The sequence below is a fragment of the Rattus norvegicus genome, chromosome 20 (assembly GCF_021556685.1).
Source record: "Rattus norvegicus strain SHRSP/BbbUtx chromosome 20, alternate assembly SHRSP_T2T, whole genome shotgun sequence".
Taxonomy (NCBI): Eukaryota; Metazoa; Chordata; class Mammalia; order Rodentia; family Muridae; genus Rattus; species Rattus norvegicus.
This window is the reverse complement of record NC_141553.1, coordinates 256,630-280,166: the sequence shown is the minus strand read 5'-3', so window position 1 is coordinate 280,166 and position 23,537 is coordinate 256,630. Positions and strand designations below refer to the sequence as shown.

The window sequence follows — 23,537 nt, the reverse complement described above, 5'->3', positions numbered from 1 at the left end:
GAGATACCCATAGGCATACAAGAAGCCTACAGAACTCCAAATAGATTGGACCAGAAAAGAAACACCTCCAGTCACATAATTGTCAAAACACCAAACGCACAAAATAAAGAAAGAATATTAAAAGCAGTAAGGGAAAAAGGTCAAGTAACATATAAAGGCAGACCTATCAGAATCACACCAGACTTTTCACCAGAAACTATGAAGGCCAGAAGATCCTGGACAGATGTCATACAGACCCTAAGAGAACACAAATGCCAGCCCAGGTTACTGTATCCTGCAAAACTCTCAATTAACATAGATGGAGAAACCAAGATATTCCATGACAAAACCAAATTTACACAATATCTTTCTACAAATCCAGCACTACAAAGGATAATAAATGGTAAAGCCCAACAAAAGGAGGCAAGCTATACCCTAGAAGAAGCAAGAAACTAATCATCTTGGCAACAAAACAAAGAGAAGAAAAGCACACAAACATAACCTCACATCCAAATATGAATATAACAGGAAGCAATAATCACTATTCCTTAATATCTCTCAACATCAATGGCCTCAACTCCCCAATAAAAAGACATAGATTAACAAACTGGATACGCAATGAGGACCCTGCATTCTGCTGCCTACAGGAAACACACCTCAGAGACAAAGACAGACACTACCTCAGAGTGAAAGGCTAGAAAACAACTTTCCAAGCAAATGGTCAGAAGAAGCAAGCTGGAGTAGCCATTCTAATATCAAATAAAATCAATTTTCAATTAAAAGTCATCAAAAAAGATAAGGAAGGACACTTCATATTCATCAAAGGAAAAATCCACCAAGATGAACTCTCAATCCTCATCTTCGGTTGGTTTATATACAAGTGTGCAATTTCTAGGCTTGAAAGTAAAATGATGCTATCTGGTGCTGGATAGAGGAGCCTTATTTTTTATTATGGCAGCTTGCTATTTTTGTAACATGGTGATTTGGTTGAACACAATAAAGTACAGTAGTAACTGATCTCCCCTTCTTCCTGGATGAGTGAGGAGATGATTAAATGTTGATGTCAGCATCCTTGAGCATATTCAGATGAGCTTCTGCTTCTGTTGAAAAGGATGCTGTGTTTGATTGTGGTCCGAAGCTTTGAAGCACTACTTGGCATCTCCTTCCTTGGAGGTCTCACTGTTTAAACATAACAGATTTGATAGCTTGTTGGTAAGGTGAGGTCCAGCTTGTCTCCACTAAGTCATCTTCATGTGAATCCGGTGGTTATATGGTTTTGTTCTAGGGATATTTCATTTTTTTAATAACGGTTTTAGCTGACATTCATGGAGAGAATGAATCCTTAGAACTGTGCCACTAGTGAAAGGAAATCCTGTCTAGAGTATGTTTCTTTACAAAGCTGTGTCACACCATCCTTTGGGCCCTCTGCTGGAAAAGTAGAATCAAGTCTCAAATAATGCCTTTTAAATTGTATCCTCTAGTATTATAGATGTAGGACAGTACTGTATCATACCTCTGTGGATGTAAAATAGCTTGTACCTGCTTTATGATACGTAGTAGTGACCGTGCTTTATCAGAGCTGTTTTTAATGATGTTGCTCAGAATGTTTTCTTTCCAGATGATGATTGAGAAGCTAATTTAAAAAAAAAATGGTGCCAGGTACCACAAGAGTAACAGAACTGTGCTGTTTTCTCGGGTTTTGTTTTTTTACTTTTTTTTTTTCCAATGGAGTGTGCTGGATGTCTCTACAGTTTTGTTCAGATGACTGCAGAACCTGGAAAAGCTGTTGCTGATGATGATGCATAACACACTGCTATTATTGGTCTTTTTATATAAATATAAATATATATATACAGATATATAATTTGAATTTTTTGAAACTTTAGCTGTGCTGTCAACTTTGGAAAAAAGTATCCCCGTTTACTGTGTTGAGTTGGCACTGTACAGAAATTAACAGCCATATTGGTCTAGAAATGTTGAACTTAAGTTTTTTCCATTTGTACAGGGGTAACACACTGTATTAAATATGTAAGGTCTTATCTATGTGGGTTTGATTACAAAAACTAATAAAGTATTCTAATAAAGTCAAAAAAAAAGAATTGAAGATCCAGAAATGGACCCACACACCTATGGTCACTTGATCTTTAACAAAAGATATAAAACCATCTAGTATAAAAAAGATAGCAGTTTCACCAAATGCTGCTGGTTCAACTGGAGGTCAGCATGTAGAAAAATGCACATCTATCTATTCTTATCACCCTGTACAAAGCTCAAGTCCAAGTGGATCAAAGACATCCACATAAAACCAGACACATTGACACTAATAGAAGTGAGGAAGAACCTGGAACACACAGGCACAGGGGAAATTTTCCTGAACAAAACACCAATGGCTTATGCTCTAAGATCAAGAATCGACAAATGGGACCTGATAAAATTGCAAAGCTTCTGTAAGGCAAAGGACACTGTTGTTAGGACAAAGTAGTAACCAACCCACTGGGAAAAGATCTTTACCAATGCTACATCCAATAGAGGACTAATATCCAATATATACAAAAAACTCAAATGTTAGACTCCAGAGAGTCAAATAATCCTATTAAAGATGGGGTACAGAGCTAAAGAAAGAATCCATAGCTGAGGGATATTGAATGGCTGAGAAGTACCTAGAGAAATCTTCAACGTCCTTAGTCATCAGGGAAATGCAAATCAAAACAACTCTAAGATTCCACCTCACACCAGTCAGAATGGCTCAGATCAAAAACTCAGGTGACAACAAATGCTGGTGAGGATGTGAGAAAGAGGAACACTCCTCCATTGTTGGTGGGATTGCAGACTGGAAAAACCATTCTGGAAATCAGTCTGGAGGTTCCTCAGAAAATTGGACATTGAACTACCTGAGGACCCAGCTATACCACTCCTGGGCATATACCCAAAAGATGCCCCAACATATAACAAAGACACGTGCTCTACTATGTTCATCACAGCCTTATTTATAATAGCCAGAAGCTGGAAAGAACCCAGATGCCCTTCAACAGAGGAATGGATACAGAAAATGTGGTACATCTACACAATGGAATATTACTCAGCTATCAAAAACAATGATTTCATGAAATTCATAGGCAAATGGTTGGAACTGGAAAATAGCATCCTGAGTGAGATAACCCAATCACTAAAGAACACACATGGCATGCACTCATTGATAAGTGGATATTAGCCCAAAACCTCAAAATTACCCAAGATAAAATCCACAGACCACATAAAACTCAATAAGAAGGATGATAAAAGTGCAGATGCTTCAGTCCTTCTTAATATGGGGAACAAAATACTCATAGGAGGAGATATAGAGACAAAGTTTGGAGTAGAGACTGAAGGAATATCCCTTCAGAGCCTGCCCCACCTCGGGATCCAGCTCATATATATACATCCACCAAAACTAGACAGTATTAAGTCAAGAAGTGCAGGCTGACAGGAGTCTGATATAGCTGTCTCCTGAGAGTCTCAGCCAGAGTGTGACAAATACAGAGGCGAAAGCTAGGAGCAAACCTTTGAACAGAGAAGGGATCCCCATTGGAGTTAGAAAAAGAAACAAAGGGGCGGAAGGGGCTTGCAACCCCATAAGAACAACAATACCAACCAACCAGAGCTCCCAGGCACTAAACCACCACCCAAAGACTATACATGGTTGGACCCATGGCTCCAGCTTCATATGTAGCAGAGCATGGTCTTGTTGAGCACCAATGGGAGGAGAATCCCTTGGTCCTGCCATGGCTGGACCCCCCAGTGTAGGGAATGTCAGGGCAGGGAAGTGGGACCAGAGGATAGTTGTGGAGGTGGGACACCCTCATAGAAGAAGGAGAGGGTGAATGGAATGCAGGGCTTATGGATGGGAATCTTGGAAAGTAATAATATTTGAAATGTAAATTTTAAAAACTGTCTTAAAAATAAGAAAAAATACATGAATCATTTTCACTATCCACAGTTTCCTCACTCATCATCATTATTTTGAAATATGCATTAAAATTCACTTTTGGAAACTTTAAAATAGTTTGAGAATGTGAATAAAATATATTTCTACCATTCAATACTGCTAAGACTGCGAAAGACTCCCAATGGACCCAGGTAAATGAGTTCATTGCTGTTAGTCCCTGAACCTCACAAGCTCACTAATGAGCTCCCAGGAGTCCATCTTTGTAGAAATAACTGAGTGTTTCAAAAGTCTTCTCAACTATGTTTTAGTTTGGAGGTGGCAGTTGCTCTTTGCCCTGTCTGTCATGGTTGCCTGCTTTTATCAGAGATATTGTTTGAGCTGAAGCAACAAGTCACTAATTTCTCATAAAATAATATAGAACAGCATTAATAAGCCAGCCACAATTCTGGTGTCTTTGTTTTCTTCTTTTTCAGAACAAAACTGATCATACAATTATAAAGTAAACTCTTCCTTTTCTCAGAGAATATGGGGAAGAGAAATACTCAACTGACCAAAATTCCCAAAGTACAGTTTTTATAAATTAAAAAAAGAAATTAATTTAATGACATTTTTCTCTCTCTGAGTGATTGGCTAGGTCTCCAGTACTAGGTGTGATTTTTTTTCTAGTTGAGTGAGTCTTAAATCTAATTAGAGAGCTGCTTGTTACCACCAAGATATGTGACTACTACTCCACCCTTAGGCCTCCCTCTTTTGGAAGCTTACATCATATGTTCAGGGTTCATTTTTAATTGATTTGTATTCATTAATCCCTGGTAATAAATAATTGGGAGAATATTTTAAAATTTTTGTATGTTTCTATTTCTTCAAATCTCAGACTATGTACTCTTAAAGTAAAAATAAATTAATGTAATTTTCTTTTAATAAATTGATTAGTAAAATGTTTATTTTTAATTAGTTAATTAATTATACATACACTCCAGATTTTATTCCCCTCCCGGTTCATCCCCAGAGGGTTCCACATCCTATACCTCCTCCCTCACGCCCACCCCTCCATTCTCCCCTTCCCCTGCCTCTATCTCCACAAGGATATCCCCACCCCACCAGACATCTAAACTTCCTGGGACCTCCAGTATCTTGAGGATTAGGTGCATCATCTCTGACTGAACCCAGACCTGGGAGTCCTCTGCTGTATATGTGTTGGAGGCCTCATCTCAGCTGGTGTATGTTGCCTGGTTGGTGATCCAGTGTCTAAGAGATCTCAGGGGTCCAGGTTAATTGAGATTGCTGCTCCTCCTACAGGGTTGCCCCATCCTCAGCTTCCTCCAGTTATTCCCTAATTCAACCACAGTTGTCAGCAGCTTCTGTTCATTGATTGGGTGCACATATCTGCATCTGACTCTTTCAGCTGCTTGTTGGGTCTTTTGGAGGGCAGTCATGGTAGATCCCTTTTTGTGAGTGCCCCATAGCTTCAGTAACGGTGTCGGTGTCAGGTCTTGGGACCTCCCAGTGAGCTGGATCCCACTTTGGGCCAGTTGCTGGACCTTCTTTTCTTCAGACTCTTCTCCATTTCCATCCCCGCATTTCTTTCAGACAGGAAGAATTATAGGTCAGAGCTTTAGCCGTGGGATAGCAACCCCATCCCTCACTTGATGCCATTTCATTCTGCTGGAGGTGGATTCAATAAGTTCCCTCTCCCCACTGTACGGTCTTTCATCTTGCCCCCTCCACACACACACACACTTTGAGTCCTGATACATTCCAGAAGGTCCTCCCAACCTCCTTCCTCCTGAGGTCATCTGCTTTCTGTTGGCCCTCAGTGTTTCCATCCTTTTCCCTTACATAATACCAGATCATATTCCCCTCTCCCTCTACCCCCATCCCTGTTCCCTCCCACTCTTCCTCATTGTGATTACTTTCTTTTCCCTACCAAGTGGAACTGAGGCAGCCTCACTTGGGCCCTTCAACTTGTTGAACTTTTGAGTTCTGTGGACTGTATCTTGGCTATTCTGTACCTTTTTTCCCAGCTAATATCCACTTATTAGTGAGAACATATCATGCCTGTCCTTCTGGGTCTGAGTTACCTCACTCAGGATGACATTTTCTAGTTCCATCCATTTGCCTGCAAAACTCAGGATGTCCTCATTCTTAATAGCTGAGTAGTATTCCATTGTGTAAATGAACCACATTTTCTGTATCCATTCTTCTGTTGTGAAACGTCTGGGTTGTTTCCAGCTTCTGGCTATTATAAATAATACTGCTATGAACATAATGGAACATGTCTCCTTGTTATATGTTGGAACTAACCCTTAGCCAAGCTAACTAGAGGGCATAGAGACAAAATCCAAATTAACAAAATCAGGAATGAAAAGGGAGACATAACAACAGAAACTGAGGAAATTCAAAAAATAATCAGATTCTACTACAAAAACTAACAAAAAGTTTCCTATTTAAGAAAACTGGAAAAGCTAGGTGAAATGGATTATTTTCTATACAGATACCAGGTACAAAGTTAAATCAGGATCAGATAAACCATCTAAACAGTCCCATAACCCCTAAGAAAATAGAAGCAATCATTAGAAGTCTCATAACCAAAAAGAGCCCAGGACCAGATGGGTTTAGTGCAGAATTCTATCAGACCTTCACAGATGCCCTAATACAAATACTTCTCGAACTATTCCATAAAATAGAAACAGAAAGAACAGTACCCAATTCTTTCTATGAAGCCACAGTTGCACTGATTCCTAACCCACAAAAAGACCCAAAAGAAAAAGAGAACTTCAGACCAACTTTCCTTATGAATATCTATGCAAAAATACTCAATAAAATTCTCCCAAACTGAATCCATGAACACATCAAAATGATCATCCATCATGATCAAGTAGGCTTTATCCCAGGGATGCAGGGATGGTTTAATATACAGAAGCCCATCAATGTAATCCACTATATTAAAAAAAACTCAAAGGAAAAAACAAGAAGCAATACCACGTGATCATCTCATTAGATGCTGAGAAAGCATTTGACAAAATACAACATTCATTTATGTTAAAAGTATTGGAGAAATCAGAAATTCAAGGTTCATACCTAAATATAATAAAAAGTAATATGCGACAAACCAATAGCCAACCTCAAACTGAATGGAGAGAAAATTTAAAGCAATCCCATTAAAATCAGGGACAAGACTGCCCACTCTCTCCCTACCTATTGAATATAGTACTCGAAGTTCTAGTCAGAGCAATTATACAACAAACAGAGAATAAAGAAATAGAAATTGGGGAGGACAAAGACAAGATATCACTATTTGCAGATGATATGATACATAAATGACCCCAGCTCTCTTCTACCAGAGAGCTCCTACAGTTGATTAACAACTTCAGCAAAGTGGCTGGATATTAAATTAATTCAAACAAATCAGTATCCTTCCTCTACTCAATAAATGAGCTGAGGAAGAAATTAGGGAAATAACACCCTTCACAATAGTCAAAATAATATAAAATATCTTGGTGTGATTCCAACAAAGGAAGTGAAAGAGCTATATGACAAGAACTTCAAAACCCTGAAGAAAAAGTTAAATGTTTTAAAAAATGCAAACTATGTAGGCTGTTACTGGACATGTTGGGGAACATAACCTAATGGAAAGGCCTGGTTTTGTTTCTCTGTTTTGATTTTCAGTTTGGATACTTGTACTTTCTAGTAGAATTATCATTTAATTCCCACTTGATTAGAATATTTAACACTAAATTTCAAGCATCTTTTAGTTACTTCTATGTAAACCTCCTAAAGGGGACAGTATTATTTATGATACATTATGTTTCTTTGTGAGATGATATGCTCAGTTTTCAGAAACACACACACAGAAAGACAGACAGAGACAGAGAGAGGGAGGGAGGGAGGGAGGGGCAGTTACATACTTTGCTTAAGGCCCAGAGAATATTGAGGAAAATGTGCTACAAAGTTTTTAAGAGCCAGATGACTAGTGTTTCTGCGGTGAGATGGTAGATGGTGTCTCCTAGAAACAGCAGGAATACTTTGGGAACACCTCAACAATATGGCGGCCTAAACAAGACCTGAATGATGACAATGCCAACACACATGCTAGTGTGGAAAGTATAAACTTCGCAGAGTCCCACTCCATACAAAGGACTAGAAGCAACTAATATTGATGAGAGGGAAAATGAGCATCTCCCAAGGATGAACCTTCTAATTGGTTATCCAATACAAAGTATTAACCTCTGAAATCTTGTACACATGAGAAACACTGAACATACTTACAAGGCTTTACACACAATATGAATACACACAAAAAATGTGTGTGTGTGTGTGTGTGCACGCATGTGTGCACCCGCACCTGAGTATGTGTACATAACAACAGAAAGTACAGAAAAAGAAGAAATGAATTTGAAAGGAACAAAGGGGTGGGATAGGGGTTTGGAGAAGCTGGAGGGAGGAAAGGAAAGGAGAGCAGTGATGTACTTATATTTTAATTAAAATTTAAATATGTTAGGACAAAACTGACACATTAAGAGGTAAATGAGACCAGATACTAAAATGCTGAGAAATATCAATGCCCATTATAGATGATCCAGACCAAAAAAATAAATAAATAAAATAAAGGAAAACAAAACAAAAACATTTATAATGTTCACAGTTAACTTACACTATAGATCAAATGGTGTTAATAAAATATTATATCCAATAGATGTAGATTATATATCATTTATAGGATCTTATGAAATTTTCTACAAAATTGTATAATTCCGTTCATAAAGCAAGTTTTAAAAACATAAAGAAGAATAATTTCTAATACCTTATTGGATCAAAAAGAAGTAAAGTAGAAATCAACAGCAAAGCAGAGCACAGAAAGTACGGAAACACATGGTTATTGAGCAATGCACTTTTGAACATAAATCATTAGGAAATAAAGATGAGTAAAAAAACTTTCTAGAGTCAAATGTAATACAAACCCTACTTAACAGAAGCCATGGAAAATAAGGCAAACCCAGGATGAAGGTTTTTTATTTAATCTATGAGTGCCTCTATTAAAATTAACAATATAGTTATCATACAGACAGCCTACCATCTCAGGAACTCCAAACATCAGGAATAAGCCGAGCTTAAATTAGTATTCAGAAAGAAATAACAAAGTTTTGAGCTGAAATTAATGCAATGAAAAATACTAACAATATAATACAAATTAATGACACACAGAGATTAATTTATGGTCAGGCCAAATTAATATTATAAAAGGGATAATTTTGCTCCTAAATTATAGACTCATGGTAGATATTATCAAAATTCTAGTATTATTATTCACAGAAATAGGAACACTGCCCAGGGCCAGCCCCGGCGGGGGTCTTCTTCCTTGTTGGTTCTTCTTGAGGCAGTTGATGGGGAAGCGCTTCAGTAGAGAGTAAGACTTTGTCTTATGAGATTTGAGGGTAAGACTTTGTCTTACGAGATATTTAGGGTTGCTGTATAATAATAAAACGTGTACTTACCTAGGTTACTATGCTGCTGTAGCTGACCTGCCTTCTGTGTTCCTCTGAGAACAGAAACTACAGCCTCTGGCACTGAGCACCTCATTCTAAAACAGCAGGAGATAAAGTAAAGGATTAATTGCTAGAGCCCTTTCCCTCTTGTCCCTATGCATCTTGCTTGTCAGGCTAGGGGGAAGTTTGGAGCAATAAACTTCCACTGAACCAGGAGAAGAGAATAGCAGTGTGGAAGTAAAAACTTTTATATAGGGCAAATATGCATAAACTTATATAAGTTCATATACAGATTGATGAATGCACATTTACACATTTATACTCAAACCATATGGGTCCAGCTTGCATACATTCGCACAATTACATTCTTACACACACACACATGCATACATTCTCACAGTTACATACTTACACACATATCCATACTTCCATATGTATATGGAGCAAAAGACCAAGCACTGATGCAGAAAGAACTCTCATTCTGGATGAAAACTGAGCTCCAATTGTTACTACATAGAGAAAGAAAAAGCTTCTACTCTTTTAATGCTAAATAAATTAAACCCAAGTTTTTAAGAAAAAGGCTTGTTCCTTTTAATAAGACTAAGCCTGCCTTGCTATTAAGAAAGAACCTGTTCTGTCCCATGGTAAGAAGCCTGTCTGCTCCTTCTGCTCTCTGCATCTTCTTTTTCCTCTTTCTCTCTGCATTCTGCACTTTGTCTCTTAGTATTTTATGTTACCTATAGTCTCTAAGTTTCTCCACTCTGCATTCTCCTTCTAATCTTGATCTCTCTTCTTGCTCTGATATCCTACTATAATGCTCTTACTCTCAATGTCTTTTCTCTCAGTGCTAAGCCTATGCTTCTAAGTTCTTCTTGAGTTCAGTTCTGTCTAAAAACTTCTCCTCAGCCCAGTTTCTCTCTCAGCTTGGTTCTGCTCAGCTCAGCTCTGACTCTTCACTTTGTCCTCACACTTAAACAGCTTTCAGAATACATGATCACGTGTTAAAAAGTTCATCGCAAGTTCACACAAAAAAATCAAATCATAAATTGAAATAGAAGTTTACAGCAGAGAATGTTTGCACGCATATCCATTATGAGTAATTATCTGGCTAAACACACATCGCCTGTCACAGCTCCACAGGTTCACTGAAGGATTAAAACCATAACTAAGTTATTAGTGAAGTTTTGTATAGATAAACCCAGTCAATATTTTATCTTCTGTCCTAACACCTGTAGTAAATCATTAGTTCCCTTTTGATGACCTTTGGTTAATTGTTTTACAACCTCTTGGAGTATGCTCTGAGTAGGAGAAAGTCTGGTTACCATCTAAGAGCAATTAACTGGTGACACTTGGGAGACTGGCAGAGTTCTCACTGCAGTTTTGATTATCAAAAAAGACTTAAAAGCAGCCCCACTATAAAAGAGCTTAATATTCATTGGTATACTTTTAGGAATTCTTATAGGATCATTATTAAGACTTAAGAATGCATGTATTTGTCTATATAGTGTCACTACAATAGAGTACATCTGTGTAGATCTGCTCCAAAGGGGTGTACTATTATTAATGATTATTATATATGCTTAATAGTAACAGAAAAAGCATTTTAATAGCAGGGATCTTTCCTAAAATGAATCCCTTAGAGCCTTGCCTAATAAGGGCAAACCAGTCACAGATTATATAATAATCCGAGGCTGGTCATCTCAGGATGATCACCTGCTAGTTATTAGCTTGTCCCATTATGGCTCCTGACAGAACACCAATCCTGAAGTTCATATATAGGCACAAAGTATCCTAAGTAACAGAAATATTCTTAAAAACAGCAGTGCTAGAGCATGGCAGTGTGCAGGCAGACATGTTGTTGAAGGAGCTGAGAGTTCTACATCTTGATCCACAGGTAGCAGAAGATTGCCACACTAGGCCTATCATGAGCACAGAAGTCCTCAAAGCCCACTTACACACTGGCCTCTCTAAAGGCCACACCTACTCCACAAAGGCCACACCTCCTAATGCTTGGCCCACTTCCTGTGGGTCACATTCAAACACATGAGTCTACAGGGGCCTTTCTTATTCAAATCATTACACCATCCTTAATTGCCCCCAGTTCACCCAAAAAAAAAATCTAATCCATTTCCCCCAAATCCTTGTCACTTAGCGTCTCTGGTCTGTGGATTTTAGCATGATTGTCCTTTACTCTACAGCTAATATCCACTTATAAGTGAGTACACTTCTTGCTGGTCTTTCTTGATCTGGGTTACCTCACACAAGATCATTTTTTATATTTCCATCCATTAGACAGCAAGTTTCATGATATCATTTTTAATAGATGAGTAAAATTCAATTATATAAATGTACCACATTTTAAAATTTACTCTTCAATTGGGAAACATCTAGGTTGTTTCCAGCTTCTGGATATTACAAATAAAGTTGCTATGAACATAGTTAAAAATGTGTCTCTGTGATATAGTGGGACAACTTTTCAATATATGCCCAGGAGTGATATAGCTGGGTCTTGAGGTAGAACTATTCCAAGTTTTCTGACAGACTTCCAAATTGATTTCCAAAGTGCTTGTTCAAGTTTCCCTCCCACCAGCAATGTCGGAGTGCTCCCCTCCCTCCACAGCCTTGCCAGCAATGTGCTATTACTTGAGTTTCTGATGTTAGTCATTGTGAAAGGTAGAAAGATAGACTCTCAAGGTCATTTTGATTTGCATTTCCCTGATGATTAAAGGCACGGAATGTTTCTTGAAGTTCTTCTCAGCCATTTGAGATTTCTCTGTAAAGGAATCTGTTTAACTGTGTACCCCGTATCTTAATTGGGTTATTTGGTTCGTTGGTGTATAACTTGAGTTCTGTATAAATTTGGAATATAGGCCCTCTTTGGGGTGTGGAATTAGGGAAGATTCTTTTCCAATCTATAGATTGCCATTTTGTCCTATTGACAGTGTCCTTTGCCTTACATTAGCTTTTCAATTTCATGTGGTCCCATGTATCAATTGTTGAGCTTAGAGTCTGAGCCACTTGTGTTCTGTTCATGTCCTGTACCAATGACTTCATGGCTATTCCCTAATTTCTTTTGGAAATTTAGATTTACTCTATCTGGTTTTATGGTGAGGTATTTGACTAGGACTTGAGTTTTGCATAGGGTGATAAATAAGGATTTGTTTGCATTCTTCTACATGCAGATATCCATAGACCAGTGTCATTTGTTAAAGATCCTTTCTTTACTCCATTTATGGTTTTCTTTTTTATTTTTTATATATTTTATGTATTTACATTATGTATGTTATCCCCTTTCCCCCCTCTCCCATACCTCTCCACCCTGCTTCTATGAGGATGCTCCCACTCCCACCCACCCACTCCCACCCTAATGCCCTGGCATTCCCCTGTATTGAGCAAATGAGCTTCACAGGACGAAGGTCTTTTCTTCCTATTGATTCTGGACAGTGACATCCTCTGCTACATATGCAACTAGAACCACGGGTCCCTCCATGTGTACTCATTGGTTGGTGGTTTAGTCCCTGGGAGCTCTGGTGGGGTCTGGTTGGTTGATTGGTGTTCTTTCTATGGTGTTGCAAACCCTTCAGCTCTTTCAGTCCTTTCACTAACTTGTCCATTGGGGTCCCCATGTTCATTCTGATGGTTAACTGCAAGCATCCTCATCTGTATCACTAGGGATATGGTAGAGACTCTCGGAAGACAGCTATATCAGGCTCCTGTAAGCAAGCAATTTTTGGTATCACCAATAGTGACTGGATTTGGTGACTGTATATGGGATGGATACCCAAGTGGGTCAGTCTCCGGATAACCTTTTCTTCAGTCCATGCTCCAATCTTTGTCCCTGTATTTCCTACCATGAGTATTTTGTCCTCTCTTCTAAGAAGGAATAAAGCATCCACATTTTGGTCTACCTTCTTGAACTTCATATGATCTGTGAATATTTTCTTAGGTGTTCTAAGCTTTTGGGCTAATATCCTTTCCTCCCATTGATGCCCAACAAGGCCATCTTCTGTTAAATAGGTAGATAAAGCCATATGTCCATCCCTGTGCTTCTCTTGGGATGGTGGTTTACTCCCTGTAAGCTCTGGGAGGTCTACTTGGTTGAATTTGTGTTCTTCTTATGGGGTTGCAAACCTCTTCAGCTACTTCAGTCCTTTCTCTAACTCCTCCATTGGGGGCCCTGTTCTCAGTTCAATGATTGGCTGTGAACATCCACCTCTGTATTTCTAAGGCTCCAGCAGAGCCTCTCAGCAGACAACTCTATCAGGCTCCTGTCAGCATGCACTTCTTGGCATCTGCAATATTGTCTGGGTTTGGTGGCTGTATGTATATGGGATGCATCCCCATGTCTCTGGATGGCTTTTCAGTTCTGCTCCACACTTTGTCTCCGTATTTCCTCCAGTGAGTATTTTGTTCCCTCTTCTAAGAAGGCCTGAAGCATCCACACTTTGGTCATCCTTCTTCTTGAGCTTCATGTGATCTGTGAAATATACCTTGGGTAATACGAGCTTTTGGGCTAATATCCACTTATCAGTGAGTGCATAGCTTGTGTTTTCTTCTGGAATTGGGTTGCCTCACATGGGAAGATATTTTCAAATCCCTCCATTTGCCTATGAATTTCATGAAGTCATTGTTTTTGATAGCTGAGTAATATTCCATTGTGTAGATGTACCACATTTTCTGTATCCATTCCTCTGTTGAAGGGCATCTGGGTTCTTTCCAGCTTCTGGCTATTATAAATAAGGCTGCTATGAACATAGTGGAGCTTGTGTCCTTGTTATATGTTGGAGCATCTTTTGGGTATATGCCCAAGAGTGTTATAGCTGGGTCCTCAGGTAGTTCAATGTCCAATTTTCTGAGGAACCTCCAGACTGATTTCCAGAGTGGTTGTACCAGTCTGCAATCCCACCAACAATGGAAGAGTGTTCCTCTTCTCCACATCCACCTGAGTTTTTTTTATCTTAGCCATTCTGACTGGTGTGAGGTAGAATCCCAGACATATTTTGATTTGCATTTTCCTGATGACTAAGGATGTTGAACTTTTTTTTTATATTTTTAAAAATTGGATATATTTCTTTGTTTACATTTCAAATGTTACTCCCTTTCCTGGTTTCCTATCCATAAGCCCCTATCTCCCTCCCCTCCCCCCCTCCTCCATAATGTCGTTCTCCCCCGACCAATACCCCCTTACCACCACCTCCGGATATTCCCCTGCACTGGGGGTCCAACCTTGGCTTCTCCTTCCACTAGTGGCCAACAGGGACATCCTCTGCTACATATGCAGTTAGAGCCATGGGTCAGTCCATGTATAGTCTTTGAGTAGTGGTTTAGTCCCTGGAAGCTCTGGTTGGTTGGCATTGTTGTTCTTATGGGTTTGCAAGCCCCTTCAGATCATTCAACCCTTTCTAATATCAAATAAAATCGACTTTCAACCAAAAGTTATCAAAAAAGATAAGGAACAGCCTTCATACTCATCAAAGGAAAAATTTACCAAAATGAACTCTCAATTTGAACATCTGCTCCAAATGCAAGGGCACACACACTCATGATAGAAATTTCACTAAAGCTCGTAGCATACATTGCAACTCACACAATAAGAGTGGGAGACTTCAACACACCACTCTCATCAATGGACAGATCGTGGAAACAGAAACTAAGCAGAGACACAGTTAAACTAACAGAAGTTATGAACCAAATGGATTTAATAGAGATCTATAGAACATTTCATCCAAAAACAAAAGAATATACCTGCTTTTCAGCACCTCATGGTACCTTTTCCAAAATTGACCATATAATCAGTCACAAAAGAGGCCTCAATAGATACAAGGAGATTGAAATGATCCCATGCATCCTACTGGCTACTCCAGCTTGGTTTTCTTTTCTTTTTTTCTTTTGTGTGTGTGTGTGTGTGTGTGTGTGTGTGTGTGTGTGTGTGAAGGGGGAGGCATTTGCTTGAAAAAATTTTTTCCCAACTTTTTACTCTTAGGTAGTGTCTGCCTTTGTCACGTAAGTGCATTTTCTGTATGTAGTAAAATGCTGGATCCTCTTTATGTATCCTATCTGTTAGTCTATGTATTTTTATTGAGGAATTTAATCCATTGATGTTAAGAAATATTAAGGAATAGTGATTTTTACCTGTTATTTTTGTTGTTAGCAGTGGAATTATATTTGCGTGGCTCTTCTTTTGGATTTGTTGCAAGAAGATTACTTTTTTGCTTTTTCTAGGGTGTGGTTTCCCTCCTTGTGTTGCAGTTTTTCCATCTATTATCCTTTGTAGGACTGGATTTGTAGAAAGGTATTGTGTAAATTTGGTTTTGTCATGGAATCTCTTGGTTTCTCCATCTATGTTAATTGAGAGTTTTGCTGGATATAGTAACCTGGGCTGGCATTTGTGTTCTCTTAGGGTCTGTATGACATCTGTCCAGGATCTTCTGGCTTTCATAGTCTCTGGTGAGAAGTCTGGTGTGATTCTGATAGGTCTGCCTTTATATGTCACTTGACTTTTTCCCTTACTGCTTTTAATATTCTTTCTTTGTTTTGCATATTTGAGGTTTTAACTATTATGTGATAGGAGGAATTCTTTTCTTGTCCAACCTGTTTGGAGTTCTGTGGGCTTCTTGTCTGTTCATGGGCATCTCTTTCTTTAGGTTAGGAAAGTTTTCTTCTATGATTTTGTTGAAGATACTTACTGGTCCTTTAAGTTGGGAATCTTCATTCTCTTCTATATCTATTATCCTTTGGTTTGATCTCATTTTGTCCTATATTTCCTGGACGTTTTGGAAACATTTCCTGGAGCTTTTTGCTTCTTGCATTTCTTTGGCTATTGTTTTCTATGGTATCTTCTGCCACTGAGATTCTCTCTTCTATCTCTTGTATTCTGTTGCTGATGCTTTCATCTATGACTCCTGATCTCTTTGCTAGGTTTTATATCTCCAGTGTTGTCTCCCTTTGTGGTTTCTTCATTGATTCTATTTCCACTTTTAGATCCTGGATGGTTTTTTGTCAAGTCCTTCACCTGTTTGGTTGTGCTCTCCTGTAATTCTTTAAGGGATTTTTGTGTTTCCTCTTTAAGGGCTTCTACTTGTTTACCTGTGTTCTCCTGTTCTCTTTATGTCCTTGTAAAAGTCGTCTATCATCATCATTAGATGTGAATTTAAATCCAAATCTTGCTTTTCTAGTGTGTTGGGATATCCAGTATTTGCTGTAGTGGGGTAACTGGGTTCTGATGATGCAAGTAATCTTGGTTTTTGCTGCTTAGTTTCTTGTGCTTGCCTTTCACCATCTGGTTATCTCTGACATAGTTGGTCTTGATATCTCTGGCTGGAGCTTGTCCCTCCTTTGTGCTTGTGAGTTTTGAGCCTATGATCTTAGGAGTAAGAGCACTCCTGGCAGACCAGCTCTCTGTGGGCAGGTTTTGCGTCTGAAGGATTGTGGAACAGCCTAGGCTCTGGGCACAGATGGAGACCAGAAAGGTCCTGTCTTAGGCTGCTCATGTGCCCTGTGTGCTCCCAGCATGTCCCTCTTTGGAAGTCAATGGAGAGAAAGTGGGGTCCTACCTGTGAGCTGTGGGCTTAGGATGAGAGCGCTCCTGGCAGACCAGCTCTCTGTGATTAGGTTTTGGGTTTGAGAGCTGTGGGGCAGCCCCAGCTCTGGGGGCAGATGGAGACCTGAAGGCATTGTATGGTTTTACCCTTAGTCAAAATTTAAGTGTCCAAAAGTGTGTCAGCTTATTACAGGGTCTTTGATTCAATTCCACTGATCAGTCTATCTGTTCCTATACAAATTTTGCAGTACACCTTGAGAACAGAAACTGTGATACCTCCAAAAGATCTTAAATAGTTCAAGATTTTTTAAGCTATTCTGGGTATTTTGTTTTTCCATATGAAGTTGAGAATTTCTCTCTCAAGTTCTGTACATAATTGTGTTGGAATTTGGATGATAATTCCATATAATCTGTAGATTGCTTTTGGGAAGATGGCCATTTTCACTATGTTAAGCCTAACAACTCATGAATATGAAAGGTCTTTCTATATTTTGATGTCTTCCTCAATATCTTTCTTCATACACTTAAAGTTCTTATCACAAAGTTCTTTGACTTGCTTCGGTAGAGTAACAGCAACATATTTTATATTATTTGTTCTTTCCCTGATTTCTTCCTTAGCCTGTTTATCAATTACATGAAGGAGAGCTATTGGTTTTTTAATTAATTTTGTATCCAGCCACATTGCTGAAAGTGTTTATCATCTGTAGGAGTAGAATTTTCAGTAGAATTCTCAGTAGAATTTTTGTGGTCACTTATATATACTATTATATCATCCTCAAATAGTGATACTTTGACTTCTTCCCTTCCAATTTGTAACCCTTTGATCTTTTTTTCTTATTGTTCTAGCTAGAACTTCAAGTACTATACTAAGTGGAGAGAGGGAGGGGAGGCAGCCTTGATTTTCCATGATTTTAGTGGAATTGCTTTAAGTTTTTCTCCATGTAATTTGATGTTGACTGTTGGCTTGCTGAATATTGCTTTTATTATGCTTAGGTATGCACCTTTTATTCCCGATCTCACCAAATTTTTTTTTCTTTTCTTTCTTTTTTTTTTCAGAGCTGGGGACCGAACCCCCAGGGTCTTGCGCTTGCTAGGTAAGCACTCTACCACTGAGCTAAATCCCCAACCCCCCAAAATTTTAAACATGAAGGGATATTGGGTTTGGTCAAAAGTTTATTCAGCATCTAATGAGTTGATAACGTGATTTTTTCTTTCAGTTTTTTACATGGTGGATTACACTGATAGATTTTCATATATTGAACCATCTCTGCATCCCTGGGATGAAGGCAACTTGGTCATGGGAGATGATGATTTTAATGTGCTCATAGATTCCGTTTGTGAGTATTTTGTGTGTTTCTTTTCTTTTTTTTTTTTCTTTTTTTTTTTCTTTTTTTTTTTTTTTTTTTCGGAGCTGGGGACCGAACTCAGGGCCTTGCACTTGCTAGGCAAGCGCTCTACCACTGAGCTAAATCCCCAACCCCCTCGTCTGTGAGTATTTTATTGACTATTTTTACATCAATGTTCATAAAGTAGGTTGGTCTGAAATTCTTGTTTGGTTGAGTATTTTGGGAGGTTAGATATAAGTGTGACCGCAGCCTCAAAGAATGAGTTTAGCAGTGTTTCTTCTGTTTACACTTTGTGGAATAGTTTGAGGAGTATTGCTATTAGCTCTTTATAAGTATGATAGAATTCTGCACTAAGACCATCTGGCCTTATGTTTTTTGTTTGTTTGTTTGTTTTTTGTTTGGGAGACTTCTAATTACTTTTCTATTTCCTTTGGGATAATAGAGCTGTTTAAATAGTTTACCTGATCTTGATTTAAATTTGGTAAGAGGTATCTGTCTAGAAAATCATCCATTTTGTTAAGATTTTCCAATTTTGGGAGTATAGGCTTTTGAAAAAAGACCCAAAGATTTTTTTGCATTTCCTTAGTGGCTATTATGTCCCCCTTTTAATTTCTAATTTAGTTTATTTGGATTTTGTCTCTGTTTTTGACTTATTTTGTTCGTGGCTTTGTTTTTCTCTTGTTTTTATCAAATAACCAACTCATAGATTTGTTGATATAGGGGGTAGTAAGGGGGATGTATGGGGGGAATACCCATATGGGGGAGTGGGAGGAGAGGAGAGGGGGGCTTATGGACAGGAAACCGGGAAAGGGAATAACATTTGAAATCTAAGTAAAGAAATATATCTAATAAAAATTTTAAGAAAAATAATTAAGAAACTAAAAAAAAGTAGAAATACTGTGTTACTAGGCACATACATAGTAGGTAAATTTAGTTTATACTCAACTGTGCTGCTTAAAAGAAGGCATGCAGCCAAAATTCTAAGTACTGGGTTTATCCAAGTATTAATACACAAATAAAGAAAGCCTATCTAAATAAAATAGTGGGGGATTTAAATACTGCACTCTCATCAATCAACAAGTCACCCAGATAAAAAATAAACAGAGAAATAATAAAAACTACCTGATGTTTTGAGTGAAATGGACATTTGAAATGTTATTCCCTTTCTGAGTTTCCCTTAACCCCCTTATTCCAACCCCCTCCCCATTCTTCTAAGAGGGGGTTCCCCCTCCCCAACCATCCACCCCTTCCCACCTCCTCGCCCTGACATTTCCCTACACTTGGTGGGGGGGAGTGTCCAACTTTGGCAGGACCAAGAGCTTCTCCTCCCACTAGTGCCCAACAAGGCCATCCTCTGCTACATATGCAGCTAGAGCCATGGGTCAGTCCATGTGTACTCTTTGTTTAGTCACTGGGAGCTCTGGTTGGTTGGTATTGTTCTTATAGGGTTGCCAACCCCTTCATCTCCTTCAATCCTTTCTATAACTCCTTCATTGGGGACCCCCTTCTCAGCTGAATGGTTGTCTGTGAGCATTCACCTCTGTCATGCACTGTCAGAGCCTCTCAGGAGACAGCTATATCAGGCTACTGTCAGCATGCACTTCTTGGCATCAGCAATACGGTCTGGGTTCGGTGACTGTATGTATATGTGCCTGGATCCCCAGGTGGGGCAGGCTCTGAAGGGACATTCCGTCAGTCTCTGCTCCAAACTTTGTCTCCATATCTCCTTCTATGAATATTTTTGTTCCACCTTTGAAGAAGAACTAAAGCATCTGCAATGGTCATCCTTCTTCTTGAGCTTCGTGTGGTCTGTGGATTGTATCTTGGGTAATTCGAGTTTGGGGGCTAATATCCACCTATATTGTATCTTCTACACCGGAGATTCCATCTCCCATCTCTTGTACTCTGTTAGTGATGCTTGTATCTGTTGCTCCTGTTCTCTTCTCTAGGTTTTCCATCTCCAGGACTTTCTCAGTTTGTATTTTCTTTATTCTATTTCTGTGCTTTTATTTTCATTTTCTGGTCCTGAACACTTTTATTTATTTCCTTCACATGTATAATTGTATTTTTCTGTATTTTTTCAGCGATTTATTTGTATCCTCTTTAAAGGCCTCTATCTGTTTGTTTGTATTTTCCTGTATTTCTTTAAACAATTTCTTCATTTCCTTCTTTAAACCCTCTGTCGTCTTTATAAGATTGGATTTATGATTATTTTCTTGTGCTTTGGTTTTTAGGATATCTAGGACTTGCTATAATAGGATAGCTGTGCTCTGAGGATGGCATACTGTCCTTGCTTTTGTGGACTGTGTTCCTATGCTGGTCTTTAGCCATCTACTTGTTCTTGGATGTTGTAGCAGGTGTTTGGAAGATGCCTAACCTTGATGATCCTTGTATGGCAGATATCAGTTGAGTATCTTTGGACTGGACAATGAAACTCAGGTGGCAATGCAAGTCTTCCTGCAGTTAGGTGTGCCCCTGGGGACATGGTTGTAAGGGGACTGGAGTGCAGAAGGCAAGCATAGAGGTGGTGAAATAATGGCTCTCCAGAGGATATTATACTGCTCTGGACATCTGGGCATGCCCCAGAAGACTGTGGGCAGGGGACAAGGGAATGGGTACAGGGTAAAAATATAACTGCTGTGGTTCTGTATATGCAGATATGATGAAGGTGGGTGGAGAGGTGTCAGGACAGTGAACATCTGGGGAACAGCAGTCCACAGAGGGCAGCTGGGCATGCTCCAGAGGACTGATGGCGGGTGAAGGGGAATGGTTGTATGGGAGAAATATATGCTTCCAGATCAGCAGGATTGATCAGGACTAGGTTTTCATTCATTCGTTCACTCATGAATATTTTTAATGTAACAAAACCAAGTATAAGATTAAAACAAAAACTACCACATTAAAGTAGAGCAAGTCAAACCAACAGAAAGAAAAGAGCCCAACAGAAAGCATAAGAATCAGGTACCTACTTGTTCATATATGGAGGAATCTCATAAAAACACTAAACTGGAATCAGTAATATATAAGCAGAGAGCCTAGTGCAGATCCATGAGGGACCTCTCAATGCTGCATCAGTCTCTTTGAGTTTATATAAGCTTTGCTCATGTTGATTTACAGGGCCATGTTTTCTTGGTACCTTTAATTCCTCCAGCTCTTAAACTCTTTCTGCCTCAACTTTCATGTTGTTTCCTGAGCTCTGAGGTGAGCAAGTTGATAAAGACCTCTCATTTAAGGCTTAGAGTTGCAAGGTCTTTCACTCTGTACGTAGTGTCTGTCTGTGAGTCTCTTCATGTGTTCCCATCTGCTGCAGGAAGAAGATTCTCTGATGATCACTGAGCAAGGCATTAATTTATGGTTATAGTAAAATATCATTAGTAATAATTTCCTCACTACTTTTTTTTGAGACTAGTCTTATTTGATTTATCCCAAGTCTCTAGGTAATCTTCTCTCAGTTTCTTATCCCAAACAGTGTTGGGTATGGGATGCATCTCATGAAATGACCCTTGAGTAAAATCAGTCACTGGTTGGTTACTCCCACATGCTTTGTGACACCATTCCTCCCATAAAATCTTGTAGACAATATACAATGGTAGATGAAAGGTTTCTGTCTGGCTTTGTGTTTACATTTCTCTTAGTCTTGGCAACAGTCTGAATTATAACTTCAATGATTTCAAAACTATATAAACTACTCTAAGAATGAATGAAGGTACTTAAATTCTTATGTAAGTTCCAAAGACTCGTTTACTCATATACTGTTTATTTACTTATTTTAATTACATTCAATGTAACATGTATATAAAGTGTTTTGTGAGTTTTGATGTGTTTACTTTAAAGCATGTCTAAACAGAAGATATCTACCAACCTCTATTTAGTATCTGCTAATTGTACATAAGAAACATCTCCACTGAGAATACTTCCCAAGGAATTTTCTGTGCTAACACACCTGTGAGAGGGATAAATGAATGGTCTGGCTGAAAACAATGCCTCAAATATTTGAGGCTGCATACAGCAAGCACATAGCAGTACACTCACACACCACGGTTGATACTTCCTACTACTGGCTGTCTGATGTAGGTTCCATGGCACTTGTGTCGACTGTAAAAGTAAGTTATGAGATTCATGGTTGACTACGTACTGTGGACAACAGTTTCTCTGTTCTCTAAAATCTGACAGGTGTAAATGAATATTTTCATAATTTCATTCTACTGGAAAAATATAAAAACAAGGTAAGTTAAATAACACTTTGTTTCAAAGGCCATCAGGTGTTATTGGAAGGTAGAAACATCGATGAATAGTTGTGTGAATTATATGCATGAATGTCACACAATATTTCACCTCAGGAATTCTCTGAAATTAGAAGTTTTAGAAATAATTACTTTACTCTTTGACTTTTTTCCTCAGGTTTTTTATCTTTAATTTTTATAAACTTAAGCAAATAGAGTTTTTGACATATATTGAATATTTCAACAAAGTGATAAATATTTAATTGTTAAAGTGTACCGTAGGAATTGGTTTTGAGTAAACAGCCAAAGTTTCTGTGATAGATTTCTCCATATGGGTGGGTAGGTGGAGGGGAGAGAGAGAGACAGAGACAGACAGACAGAGACAGACAGACAGAGATTTCATTTATAGGTTTTAGAGTCAGACAGGATATGACTAATGTGTTTTGTCTCTAACTGTATATATCTAATAAATATCATGAGTTAAATTAAATTAAATAGCATATGATGAAAACTAAGTATGACTGACACCAGAATAAACAGATGAGCTGATGTTAAAAAGATCACAAGATGAATGCAGTCTTATCATTAAGTTATCATTAAGATAACTAAATTTTGTGAGAAAATAGAGCTCTGTAGTGATATAAAATAGAAAGTTACTTAAAGCAGAAGACACAAAATAGATAAATGAAGCAAAAGTAGATGAATATGAGCATGAAATGAAAAGAACATAGAGGTGTTTTAGAGTAAATCACAAGTCAGAAGTATCTGTGTGGTTGCTCAATAAATATCAAGAGAAAGAAAATGGCCAATGATTATTCCTGAATTTGTCAGGTCAAAACTAAGTTTATATAATGAACAACATTTGTATAATACAAAATAAATTAAGAAGTCAACAGAATAATGGAGGATCGCCACTCTTGTATTCCATTATAGTAAACTCGAGGAGAATTTATAGTATAAATAGCCCCTTTAAAAGCTTTAAGAAGAGTCAATGGCTTAACAAGTTAATTGTGAGTCTAAAAATGCTAAATAAACAAT

General features: G+C 38.4%; 1 protein-coding gene across 1 annotated transcript; it reads right to left on the bottom strand.

Annotated features, from left to right (window-relative positions):
• Positions 1 to 4,975: 4,975 nt before the first annotated feature.
• On the bottom strand, positions 4,976 to 10,196 carry LOC147998419 (uncharacterized). The gene is made up of 4 exons (XM_087598786.1): positions 10,128 to 10,196; positions 9,400 to 9,485; positions 5,986 to 6,143; positions 4,976 to 5,487 (listed from the first exon to the last, which is right to left on the bottom strand). The coding sequence occupies exons 2-4, from the start codon at positions 9,482 to 9,484 to the stop codon at positions 5,176 to 5,178; spliced, it is 555 nt and encodes a 184-aa protein (XP_087454912.1). The 5' UTR covers position 9,485; positions 10,128 to 10,196; the 3' UTR covers positions 4,976 to 5,175.
• Between the last annotated feature and the right edge of the window lie 13,341 nt (positions 10,197 to 23,537).

Bases quoted from the DNA above. Each gene is read 5' to 3' on its own strand.
- LOC147998419 (XM_087598786.1), bottom strand. From the start codon at position 9,484: ATGAGGTGCTCAGTGCCAGAGGCTGTAGTTTCTGTTCTCAGAGGAACA. The intron at 6,144-9,399 runs GTAAGTACACGT...TATTTATAATAG, and splicing joins ACAGCAGCATAGTAACCTAG to CCAGAAGCTGGAAACAACCC. The intron at 5,488-5,985 runs GTAACTCAGACC...CCTGTCTGAAAG, and splicing joins AAAATGTCATCCTGAGTGAG to AAATGCGGGGATGGAAATGG.